The 12,766-nt window shown below is 50.3% G+C and overlaps 1 protein-coding gene across 1 annotated transcript in view; it reads right to left on the bottom strand.

Moving 5' to 3' along the window:
* Positions 1 to 10,027: 10,027 nt before the first annotated feature.
* The window catches only part of Arl3 (ADP ribosylation factor like GTPase 3), a 46,881-nt gene continuing 44,142 nt past the window's right edge, over positions 10,028 to 12,766 (bottom strand). The window contains exon 6 of the mRNA XM_040743416.1: positions 10,028 to 10,282. Within this exon, the coding sequence (XP_040599350.1) occupies positions 10,235 to 10,282 (48 nt within the window). The 3' untranslated portion in view covers positions 10,028 to 10,234. The remainder of the gene's footprint in view (positions 10,283 to 12,766) is intronic.

The raw sequence follows: 12,766 nt of genomic DNA, 5'->3' as shown, positions 1-12,766 counted from the left end.
AAGTTTCCTTTCTTTCCTTTCCTCTGTGAAGCCTCACCAGCCCCATTTCCACAAGAGGGGGACGGAGGAGTAATGAGATGGTGCCTTTGACTTCCCAGAGCCGGTGCTGGCCTAGCCAGCTTTCAAGCACTGGAAACAATTACAGGTGTGTGTTCCTTTGGGCTAGCCATGCATGTGGTTGTCTTCCTTGGTATTCTAATTGTGATTCACAGGGGTAAGATGGCTCAGTGGGTAAGACATAAGCTCTTTCAGAGGACCCAAGTTCAAGTCCCAACAACCATGTCAGGTATCTGTACCTCTAACTCCAGGCCGGAGCCTCTGCACATACTTATGCATAATTAAAAACAAACAAACAACAAAGCTGGGTAGTGGTGGCACATGCCTTTAATCTCAGTACTCCTCAATAAGGTAGGCAGAGGTGTGGGGGGAATGGGGGGTTGTGAGTTCCAGGCCAGCCTGGTCTACAAACTGAGTTCCAGGACAACCAGGGCTGTACAGAGAAACCTTGTCTCCAAAAACCAAAAAAAAAAAAAAAAAAGTGGTTTACATGTCAGGGTACAGGCTGCAGGGTTTACATTTCCAACATAGGATATGACTCTCTGTGGAAATATGCAATATTAGTCATCTTTGATGCTTCAGAGTCTAGCACTGTGCCTTTTAATTCATTCATTCATTCAGTCATGCAGCAAATATCCACTGAGATCCTTTTGGTGCTGGGCATCACTGCAGTGTTAGAACAATTCAACTGAACATGAACTCTGTCCATCTTAGAGTCGCTAGCCTAATGAGAAAGGACGGATGTCAAGCAATAAATAACCATGGACTGGTGACAAATACCACAAAGGAAAACAAAAGCAAGTAGGGGGTAGGGAATGTGAGAAGGGGCAGGGGCCGGGAAGTTCTTACGGAGGGAGATTGGTAAGCTTTTCTGTGAGGGTAAATACTGAGCAGAAAACTTCAAGAACGTGAGGGGGCAAGACCCGGAGATATTTGGAGCATTGACGGTACAGACAGAAGACATGAGCTCAGGCTTTCAGGCAGAAGATGCTCCTTTCAGGAAGAGTTGGGGTTGGGGTGACTGTGGTTGGAAAGAGTGGGGGAGGGACGGGGTCGTGGGTGAGGAGGTCACCCAGGCAGTGGGGGACAGCACCAGGAGTAGAGGCCACCATAAGAGCTTTGTGTCTGTCTGCTCATGAGACACTGGCTCAATGAACAAGGGCACGAAAGCCAAGTTTCCACTCAGCCAGTACGGGCCTCACCTCCTAAGAGGTGGGCCTTAGTCCAGTCCCAAAGCAGAGATAAGAGGAAGAGGGCGGCAGCCTCTGGAGGGGTTCGCTCTGAGCAGGTGTGGGAGCCCTAGTGGGGGCAGGGAGAGCTCGTTTAGTACCGAAGGGCTGTATGAAGTCCATAGTCAAAAGTCTATAAAAGAGTAAGTGACACAGCGGTGATGGTGCGTTCCTATAAATCCAATGCTTTCCATATTGACAACAGGAGAATTGGGAGCTTGAAGCCAGTCTGGGCTATATAGGCAGACCCTGCCTCAAAAAAAAAAAAAAAAAAAAAAGAAAGAAAGAAAGAAAGGAAGAAAGATAAAGGTTTGTTTTGAGTTGAAAGTCCTAAGCAAGGCCTGGAGAGCAGGCTTTGCAGCAGGGGACTGCCTTTTGCACAATAGCTCTGACCTCCATCGGGAAGAGGGGCCAGGCAGCAGGGAGAAGGTGGCCAGTGGGGAGGCAGAAGGAAGTCCAAGCCCGTGCGCATGTGGGGACTGGGAGAGGACCAGGTCAAGGGGGAACCCTGGATCAGGCTTTCTCATCCTCGCTTGCCAACCCTGGGCCCAGAGTCAGCAGAAAAATCTCAGCTCTAGGGAGGAGGCAGCAGAGCCCCAAGCTGCTGAGGGAGCAGGCCAGCGAGATGCCATTGTGTGCCTGCAATCGAGAGGCTTCACAGGAAATCAAAGCGCCAACTGGGAAACGATGTGTGCATTCTCTCTCTCTCTCTCTCTCTCTCTCTCTCTCTCTCTCTCTCTCTCTCTCTCTCTCTCTCTCTCACACACACACACACACTTCAGCCTCTAAATGGGTCAAGTGAAGGCTGTGGGTGTGGGTTGGAGAGGGAAGGCTAGGAAGTGGGGGGGGGGACGGAGGAGCCTGGGCTCTGGAGCCCACTCGTTCTCCTGGCGTAGGAGATGGCAGCAGCTGCAGGGTGGGGTGGGATGTGAAGATAAATATACACCTCCCCATGCATATGGATAATGCACACAGCTGCCCTGCCTGCTCAGTGTTCATTAGAACCAACTGTCTCAGGAGCAGTTCGGGCAGGCGGGAGGGTGTTGCGCCCATTCACAGACTCAGGGCAGGGGGCTGCCTTGCAGCTGCGCAAGCACCGCCTCCTGCCCGGAGCAGCATCCCAGCCGTCGAATGAATGCTGCTCCCTCCCACTGGCTCTTCCCCCAGCTCACTGCCCTGCCAGTTCTTGGAGGTCTCAGGGTGGGAAAGGGGCCCGTGCGTGAGTCAGGAGGAAATGTAGGCAGCCGTTGTGGGAGCTCGGTGAAACTAGGGGAAGCGTTGGGCTGCATTGTCTTTTGGCTTCAGGATGGGCTACTGGCGGCACGCAAAGCCGAGCCCCTCCTTCCCAGGAGCCATCTGTGGCAGGAAAACTGCTTTAGCCCTGTCATCCGGGAGCTTAAGGGAAGTCCCATCCATACCGGAAAGCCCCAGCTCAGTCCCGCTTGCTTGCTCTGTGAGTGGGTGCTGGTGTGGTTTGATGACTCTGACCCTTTCGGCACAAGTCAGGCTGAGGAAGGGAGGCCGGTGGGCTCCGGCCCTGGGGAGCGTATGGAGGTGGGACTGGAGAGGTGGGGTGGGAGGATTAATGACATCTATTGGGCCATGACCAAGGGTGAATGTTCAGTTTGTGACTTGTGGATGACTTCATCCTAGCCAGTGTGAAAGCTGTCTAATGTGGGTCCAAAGGTGATAAGAGGAAGATGGGAACAGATCACTGGTCTCTTGGGCTTCAGCTTTCAAAAACTGCTCACAAGGCTTCTGCTACGCGTGTATGTGTATGGAGGGAGTGTATCTGTCCTGCAGGCTGCTCTTCCTCTCCCCTCCCCTCAGGCAGTTAGAGCAGACTCTGCTCCAAAGAGAGAAGGGAGGCAACAGATTTAGGTCAAGTCCCACTCACAGGTGCCCCCAACTGCTCTCTTTTGTTTTAAGGGTGGAGCTGGGTCCTGTTTGACGTCTGTGCAGGTGGCCTCGAGAGCAGCAGTCAGGGGAAGTCCAAAGGCAGGGTGAGGTCACCTCTGGCCCATCTTGTTGTGCCTTGGAGGTCTGTTGTCCATCTGCACCTAGCCACTGATGGTCCTGGTGGAGAACAGGGGCTTCCAATCTGGGAGCAGCAGGAATTCAAGCATGTGTCTCCGTGAACTTCGCTCTCCTCATCGGGAACTCGGGACAATGATGGCAATTGATGCTACTTAGCAGGGTCTGCTTAGCTAAGCAGCCCCCAGCTTCGGGTACCCCAGCCAAGGTTTCTGCCCCCTCCTGCACCCCATTTGCTCTCTGAAATTCTGTCATTAATATTTAATTTCTTTAGCAAGGGCTTTTTGTCCCTGGAACATGGCTCTTCACACTAAGAAAAGAAATAGCTCCCTTTTTCTTTGTGTAGGAGATTCCTGTGTTTCTTTTGAAACTTTTTTTTTTTGGTTTTTTTTTGAGACAGGGTTTCTCTGTGGCTTTGGAGGCTGTCCTGGAACTCGCTTTGTAGACCAGGCTGGTCTCGAACTCACAGAGATCCGCCCGCCTCTGCCTCCTGAGGGCTGTGAAACTTTTTTTTTTTGAGATAGGGTTTCTCTATGTAGTCCTGATTGTGGCTGGTCTCGAACTTGGAGATTCACCTGGCTTTGCTTCTCAAGAGCTGGAAATAAAGGCATACCTCACCACTGCCCAGCAATATTTTTTAAATTACTGTTTTTATTTTGCATATGTTAATGTTTTTCCTGAATGTATGTCTGTGCACCATGTGCACCTGGGTTCTCTGCAAGCCCAGCAGGTGCTCTCAGCCAAAGCCAGCTTTCCTGTCCCCATTCCGTGCTTCTAAGATCACAGCTTTAGAAGTAAAAAAGGTGTGGTGCACGCCTTTAACCCCAGCACTCAGGAGGCAGAGGCAGGAGGATCTCTGTGAGTTTGAGGTTACTCTTTCTGGTCTATGGGTTTCAGGCCAGCCAGGATAACATAGTGAGAGCCTGTCCTTTTTTTTTTTTTTTTTTTTTTTTTTGGTTTTACGAGACAGGGTTTCTCTGTATTGTTTTGGAGGCTGTTGGACCAGCCCGGCCTCGAACTCACAGAGATCCACCTGCCTCTGCCTCCCGAGTGCTGGGACTAAAGGCGTGCGCCACCACCACCATCCAGCTGAGAGCCTGTCTTTAAAAAAAAAAAAAAAGGCATACACCACCACCACCACCCAGCTGAGAGCCTGTCTTTAAAAAAAAAAAAAAGAGAGAAAGTCAAAAAGTAAAAAAAAGTATTTGGGGATTAGCAGTCCAACAGGCCTGGGTTCAAATTCTACCTATGTCATCTTCTTGTGAAATCTTGGACAAGTGACTCAGTATCTCCGGTTAATAGTGTCCTTGCAAGGGTTAAATAAGATTAGTAAATGAGATACTTTTGGGACAAGAGAATACAGCTTAACCATTTTTTCCTCAGCTGACCCTGACACATGGAGGTCTAGTTACTGTTTGCAGACTGTTACCTCCACGAGTCCATGCTTTACACACACACACACACAACATGCACATATCTGTATCGAACAAGTGCAGGATCCCCTCCACATACACTGTACTTCTATTTATAATCACCAAGTGGTTAAACCCACACATACAGCACACATATCTGTAGCCACTAAGTGCTGGACTACATACGCATACAACATACACACAACACACACACACACAACACACAACACACATCTGTCTCCACCAACTGCTGGATCACAGACACATACACTCACATACACACATATACACACACAGCACACACACACATACACACACACTGCACATACACACACACACTGCACACATATCTGTATCTGCCAAGTGCTGGGATACACACACACACACACACTGCACACACACACTGCTCACACACATACTGCACACATATCTGTATCCACCAAGTGCTGGACCACACACACACACACTCTCTGCACACACACACAATGCACATACACACACACTGCTCACACACATACTGCACACATATCTATATCCACCAAGTGCTGGACCACACACACACACATACTGCACACACACACACTGCACATACACACTCACTGCTCACACACATACTACACACATATCTGTATCCACCAAGTGCTGGACCACACACACACACACACTCTGCACACACACACACTGCACATACACACACACTGCTCACACATATCTGTATCCAGCAAGTGCCGGACCAGCAGATGCTCTGCAGGGAACAGGAGCTCTTTCCCTCCTCCCTGGCCTGCTGGTGGTGGCTGCAGCTTCTCTGTGTTCTGCAGTGTTGGAAGAAGAAATTACAGAACAGATTGCAATTAAGGGGGATGGGGGGGCACAGAGGCCCTAAAAATGCAGCTTGACTGAGAGCTAAACTGTGTTTTTGCCTGGAGCCAATCAGGAGCCTCTGACAAGAGCCTGTTCCCACTTACAAATCTAATTGCAGGAGGTGTGGCTGGGGTGGCCCTGGAGCTGGGGGGCGGGGGCTGCTGGCAGACCTGCTGGTGTGTAGCTTTGAGAGCCACAGAGCCACACAGGAGAAGGAATGGAGGTTGGGCAAAGGTCTTGGAGGCCTGGGAAAGTCTGCCATTTTTTGTGATAGCTACAGAGATTTCACATATGTCACACACCATGCACACACAGTCTCTAGTGTACTCATCCTCCTGGGGAGGATCCCCTCTTTCACACAGAAGAAACTGAGGCACAAAGTGCCTACTATCTGCAGAGTCAATTTTTTTCCTTCTAACTCTGTAACTTGTGAGCTCTGTGGGATGAACTCAGGTTGCCAGACTTGGATGGCAAGGCACTTTTTTTTTCTTTTTTGAGACAGTCTCACTATGTAACCCAGGCTGGCCTTGAACTCACAGAGATCTTTCTGCCTCTGCCTCCTGAGTGCTGGGATTACAGGCCTGCCCCCCCCTGGCTGAGGATACATGTTCATGCATTGTACCTTACTAGTTCTTGGTAAGAATATTAGGTTTACTAAAGGACAAATAAAACAACAGAATGACAGTTAAATCTTCATGAGTAATATAGCAATGTTCCAAATATAGTGTGGAGTATATGTGAATTAAAACTAGTCTTGAACTGAATGTCCTGTAACACAATAGCATCCTAGGCCTCTTCTCCCCTCCTACCTCTGGTCCCCTCCTGTTGGCAGCTCACGCAGTAAGTAGGTTCTGGGTCCTGTGGGGTAGAAAGGACCCTAAGAGTATGTTGACAAAGGGGAGGACAAGATCTTTGGCTCCAGAACATAGAGCCCTGAGCCTCCGCCTAACATGACTTTTCACGAGTGTCTCCATCACACGTCTGAGTTTTTGAGGTAGGGTTTCAGGTAGCCTAGGCTGCCTTGAGCCCTGAACTTCCAAAGGCTGGCATTCTTCTCTTCTTTCGGAGGCTTCCTGCAAGAGACTCAGTAGCAGGCAGTAAGTGACTGCAAGTGTCCCCAGTAGCCCTAACATTCTTGAGGTCTCTCCTGTTTGCTGTCCACAGGGCTGGACCTAAGCCAAGGAAGGTAAGAATCCTGCAGCTGTGCTGCTGTGACAGAGGACTTGCAGCCCTGGGGACGGAGAATTCAGGGGAGACACCTGGCTCAGAGGAGGCGGCTGCTGATATGCTGGGATGCTGGGAAGAGAGCTGTTCTGCTGTTTTTTGTCCTTCAGGGACAGCAGGGGACCCAGGTTTCAGGCTCCAACAACCCTTAAAGGAGCTGTGATCCTGGCAAATTCCTCTGCTTCTTCAACTGCAAAGTGGGGCTAGTGCCGCCTAGTTATGCAGGAGGTGCATAATAGAGGTTTGCCGCTGCCGCTGCTGCAGCTGCTGTGGCGGTGACCACACTACCTGGTGATGGCACTCGGGCATCTGTCTGAAAACAGCCTTCCCATGAGGAAAGCTGACCTCCGGAAGGGCAAAGCCTTCCCATGAGGAAAGCTGACCTCCGTAAGGGCAAACCCACTGGGGTCCCGTTGGAGCTCAGCAAACAACACGACCCACTCCAGACTGCCTTCATTTCAGCTACATTTTATTTGTCGCATTTTTGACAGACGTCTAAATTATACATTGAGCTTTCCACATGACCAAACACCACATCCCTTCCTTTGATTATCATTTTCAAAAGGGACTATAAAAAAAGAACCTTTCGATGGATCACACTGAACCCTGAAACCACATGGAGAGCAGAGCTAAAAATAAAGGGAGAAGCGTCCCGAGAAGGAGAGGAAGGAGAAATCAAAGCACACTACAGATGGGGATGGAGGCACGGGTCCTGTCGAGGGTGACATGGTGTCACCCTCCAGGCCAGGCCGGAAAAGCAGCGGCCAGCAGTGAGGGTGGGGCATAGAGTGGCATTAAAAATAGCCACCACTTTAGTCCGGAGGGGAATGAAGGAATCGTCAAAGCTAGGGGACAGAAGAGGAGGAGGACAGTGACGATGGCAAGACCGTCCTTCTGCGGCATCTTAGGCTGTGGACTTTTCTACCGGGCAGAGCTAACCGCCGGCATAATCGCTGACTTTCAGCTGTGCGCCGACATGTTCCCCAGCTCAGCCCACATCAATGACACCCTTGTTTCCATAGCAACCAAGGGAGAGCGAAGGGGAAAGGGTGTATTGCACTGGGCGAAGGGAATCCAGCCAAAAGCAGTCACACAGGGAGGGTGGGAGGAAGGCTCAGTTTTCCCACAGCTGGTTTGAGGATACAGTGTGGACTTTGCCTGCCCTCTGGCCTCCGCCCTCGCCCTTGCACATTCAGATGCAATGGTGCGCAGAGCAAAAGTCTTTGCTCACTGGGATGGGGGAAGGCACAGGGCTTCAGACCCTGTTCTCTGGTCATGGCCACAGGGGGCAGGGGTGGCATTGGAGAGGAAAGGGGACTTTACAAACATTTTGTTTTCACAAATGGGAGCTTTCAAACTCTGCGTTTTCCAAGCTCCTCTCATCTATCCTGGGAGCCCCCGGAGGGTTCAACAGGGCTCACAGGGAAGATAAAAGCCTGTGACAACCACAGTTGTCTCTGGTGTCTCTAGCTGAGAAGCCATGTGGCCATTTACAGAAGCTTCAATCAGAGCAGGGCAAGTGGTTCTGCCTGCTGGCTGGAGCCCGGGGAGGACTCTTTAGAACAGTCCCTTTGGTGGGTGGGAAGAGACCAAAAATATTTTACAGCTCATGCCCTTCCAGGGTCAAAGCCCCCGCCGCAGCATTCCAAAACTAGACCTGGGAGCAGGCATCAGCCCTTCAGGTAACTCCCCTTTGCACTACTTGGAAGGGAGAGAGAGCCTCAAGGCCAAAGCTCCATCTGTAGCTGGAGAAGGGCTTTTCTGTCTCCTAGCTCTGTCTGCCACCGGTCAGAGCTGGAGAAGTCAGTGGAAGAGGTGGCCGGGGAAAGCTAGCTGAGAGGGTTAAAAACCTCACCTTTTGTCTCGCAGGCCCTTACAGGCCTGTCCACGGCACACAGCCACCTCTCCCCTAGGCGGTTAATGGTTTTCATCACAGACCACCTTTCAATCTGCCCAGGCTTCTCCCCCTCCAGAGTCCAGAATAAGTTGGGGACCATGGACCAGGGGCTTCTGTGGCAGTTTCTGACAGCCTACACACCGCGGTGGGCTTCACCCCCAGGATGAGAAGGTAGCTGGCCTCCTTGGACCTACCTACCAGGTCTTGGGGAGCCTCTTATTTATTCTCTGAAAAGCCCTGAGCTCATGCCCAGAACACAGTTTAAGTCAGGAGCAGGCGATGTTCTGCCTGCTTTTGGGGTTTGAGGCTGAGATTTCTGAGGGCTCAGGGAAACATCCTCCTTTTGCAGTGGGGGAAGGGGAGGGCTTCTGCACCCCTCCCGAGAGTCAACAACACATTTGCTGGAAAGGAGAGGAGACCAGCGTGGGGTTAGTGGCTTCCCTGGGCACAACCCCTGCGATCACATCCCATGGTCAGCGGCAGCAGACGCTTCCCAGCCACGAGCTTCCCACACCACCTAGTTGCCAGCACTGTAAAAATTGATCTCTTCTCAAAATCGATCCGCCTGGCTTTTCTCAGTGGAGCAGGTTCATGGCAAAGCTGCATTTACTTTTAAAATCTGATAGCATCGGCCTATTGTGATCATTTAAAGACAGAATTCTCTGAGCTTTAGAAGTCCCCTCTATGGGACTGCAGTGGAGAAGTCGGCCAACCTGGAGTAAGCACTGAGCTGGAGAAAGTCTGTTTACGCTAGCCTGAGCTCTCGATGTGAGGGCTTTTTAAGGACCTTGTAATTTTTCTGGAATTAAACCTCCCACCTCTTCTTACATTCCAGATGTCATTACAGTCAAAAGTCATAAGAATCTGCTTCCTTGCATGGCTGGCAGGGGTGAGGGGGTGGGAAGTGGGGGGGGGGCTGGAGAGGGGATGTTTCTGTAGTGACTTGTTTGCAAGGATTTCTCCCCACCCCAAAGTGGGGATTACATACAGCGTCTTACCTACCTGACAAGATGGTTTAGTCATCTGCTGTCCTTGCCTCCCCAGAAGCCTCCTGCTGGACAGACTAAAGCCCAGGCTCAGTTGGGGATGAGGACAAAAAAAAAATCAGATCTCTGCCTAGCACCACCAAGCACGTGGTTTAACCACCAAGGGAGTGAAGGGACAGGTCAGTAAGTAAAGGGACTCAGCACTCATGGCTTCTTCTTCCTCTTTCTTCTTTCTTTTTTTACAAAAAGCCCACTGGAATTACCTAACCTGCAGCTCTTGCTCATCTCTGACCATGTGCTCTGAGACATTTAATACTATTCCAATTATGCAGAGGAAATAATATAATTCCTTTATTTGAAAAAAGATACTGAACCTTGGAGATCAGTTAAAATCTACGGCTCGAAAGGGTTCTTCTGAAGCTGTTGTCCCCTGGTCACACAGCAGTGGCTGAGCACAGATGAGAAACAGCAAACCAGTGATTTTTCAGGGCCGGGTTCGGCTCCCACAGCTCCTGCGGCTCCACTGGTCCAGACTTATTTCTTCTTCGCATTGACATTTTTACAGACCCAATTCATGCCATCCTTTGAGGGAAATGGGCAGAGAGAGGCAATATTAGTTGCAAGAAAGGCCCAAGAGCTCAGGTTAGAGGGGACTGCAGCCACCAACTCTGGAGAGTGTGTTGCCCCAGGGGCCCACCTGGCTGACCTGGGCCAGTGACCTCTTGGCAGGGCAGAGGGGGTTTCTGAGCACTGGAGGGAGCCAGAGGGAGCCAGCACCTGAACTTGAGATTCATTCTCAGGAACTCCCTCTGAAAAAATAAACACACCTGCCCTGGGAGCTATCAGGGAAGATTCCAGCCATTTTTGGCTTTTTTAAAAGCTGACCTTTGCTAGGGAACTAATTCAATGAGCCACCCTTCTGGTGCCCGGCGTGTTTACTGTGTGACGTGTATACTTGGGTTAAATTAAATTTCATTTTGGAAAAACAACCCTCTGCAGTGGGTGTTACTCCACACACTGGAGGCCTTAAAAAGTGGCTTCTTGTTGCTTTAAGCCCTACTATGCAGAGGGACAGAGGGAAGGAGAGAAGGTGCCCTTAAAGGCACAGCAACCTTGAAAGTGTCCTCTTTTAGAAGACTGGAGAGGGACACACACACTCTCACACACACACATACTCACATGCACAAGTACTCTCTCTCACACCTCTCACATGCACACTCTTACACACACACACACACACACACACACACACACACACACACACACATACACTCACACACACACAGCCTACAGCCACCCGGCAGGCAGCACATTCCTCACAGATGCCATGCCTGTCAGACACGACTCCTTTTCAACCCCCTCTAAGAGCATACCTGGACACACCCCTCCCCAAGGACTCCCGACCTCCAGGCATGTGCAAGTTCCCTCAGAAGCACAGACAGGAACTCAAGGCAGACTCTGCAGGGCATCTTGCCCAGAGTCTGGGTCTCACATATGTGTGCTATCAGACACACGTGACACCCCACACTCCAAAGCTCACGTTTCTGGTGGCTGTGGATCTGGCTGCTAAGCCTGAATAGCTAAAACAGCTTATAGCAATAGATGTCAGCTGACACCCTTGGCTACTGGGACATTAATCTCGTAAACAATACATCACTGCAAAACAACCAGCAGGTACCTGTCTCCTGGCTAATCTGCTGGTCACGACTCTTGGGCAGGAGAACCTGATGATCTGAGGGACCCTCTGCTTTGCCAAGCTGAGGCCTGGCCTTGGCAAAGAGCCTTCAGGTGGAGAGCATCTGGCTGCAGCTGGACAGCAGGTGTGGGGACCCCAGTGTATCTGACTACAATTGGGACAGCTGCACACCCTGAAAAGCCAAGCAATTGCTGGGTGTTGGTAGCGCACGCCTTTAATCCCAGCACTTGGGAGGCAGAGGCAGGCGGATCTCTGTGAGTTCGAGACCAGCCTGGACTACCAAGTGAGTTCCAGGACAGCCTCCAAAGCCACAGAGAAACCCTGTCTCGATAAAACCAAAAAAAAAAAAAAAAAAAAAAAAAAAAAAAGACAAGCAATTTTAAAACCGATTTGTATAGAAAGGATTCATTTAAAGAGAGCATGTTTAATTTTAGTAGCTAATTGGTTTCTAGGAAAAAAGAAATGATCACCTGCCAGGAGACAAAAAGATTTTTACACATACAAGAGGGACGGATACCATAGTATCTTCTCTTGCTCCAAAGCAAGGGCACTACCATCTTCAAGTGCTGCAAATACCCAGAGGTACCATCTCAGTGACGGTCTCCTCTCTACAGATGCAACCCTTCCTCAGACCAGCTTCCCTGGAAGCCAACAGTGCCCCCACAACGCCAATACTGTTTTGTTTTTTTTTCTTGGTTTATGGCTGGTGAAGAAGGGGTTTCTTTTATTATATCTCACTGAATGTATAAGTACAGGCAAAGAGATAGGGAAAATATTTACTCAGCTGCAGGCACTCAAAGCGGAAGCTGGAGGGAGCCATAGCTGTGGAGGCTGAAAGGGACTTAAGGGCATGGCCTGCTGAGGGGTCCGTCCTGCAGATGTCTGAGCATCTATAGGGGAGGCCTGCCCACCAAGTCTTGTCAACAGAGGGCGCTCAGAGCCCAGCACCCATGGCTGCCCAACCCCTGGTGTCATCCTGGGTCTCTGCTGGGCTTGAGGAAGAGGCCCCTTTGAGTTACAGCTTTTGGGGGCTGGAGGGGAGAGGGTAAGAGAGGGGGAAGCCACAATCCTCTGTGACAATGCTTCATCAATCAAGTGAGGGCAAGCGTTGTCGAGTAGCCCACTGGAAAGGAGAGATAATAGTGTTATCCAAAACCAAGATGGGAGGGTCTAATAAGCAAGGGACGGGCATGCTGTCTGGCTTAATATAGTCCATACTTATAACTTATAGTCTTTAAAAATTCTCATAACCATCCAGGAATATACTATTATTCCCATATTGCAAATAGGGAAACCAAGAATGAATAATCTGGGGCAGAGGTGGGTCTTGAGATACACGCATCTTCCCACTGAAACCAGACACTTGTCAC

Source organism: Mesocricetus auratus, unplaced genomic scaffold, assembly GCF_017639785.1.
Source record: "Mesocricetus auratus isolate SY011 unplaced genomic scaffold, BCM_Maur_2.0 Super-Scaffold_4256, whole genome shotgun sequence".
Taxonomy (NCBI): Eukaryota; Metazoa; Chordata; class Mammalia; order Rodentia; family Cricetidae; genus Mesocricetus; species Mesocricetus auratus.
The sequence above is the reverse complement of the archived record's forward strand: the minus strand, read 5'-3'. Positions and strand labels throughout refer to the sequence as shown.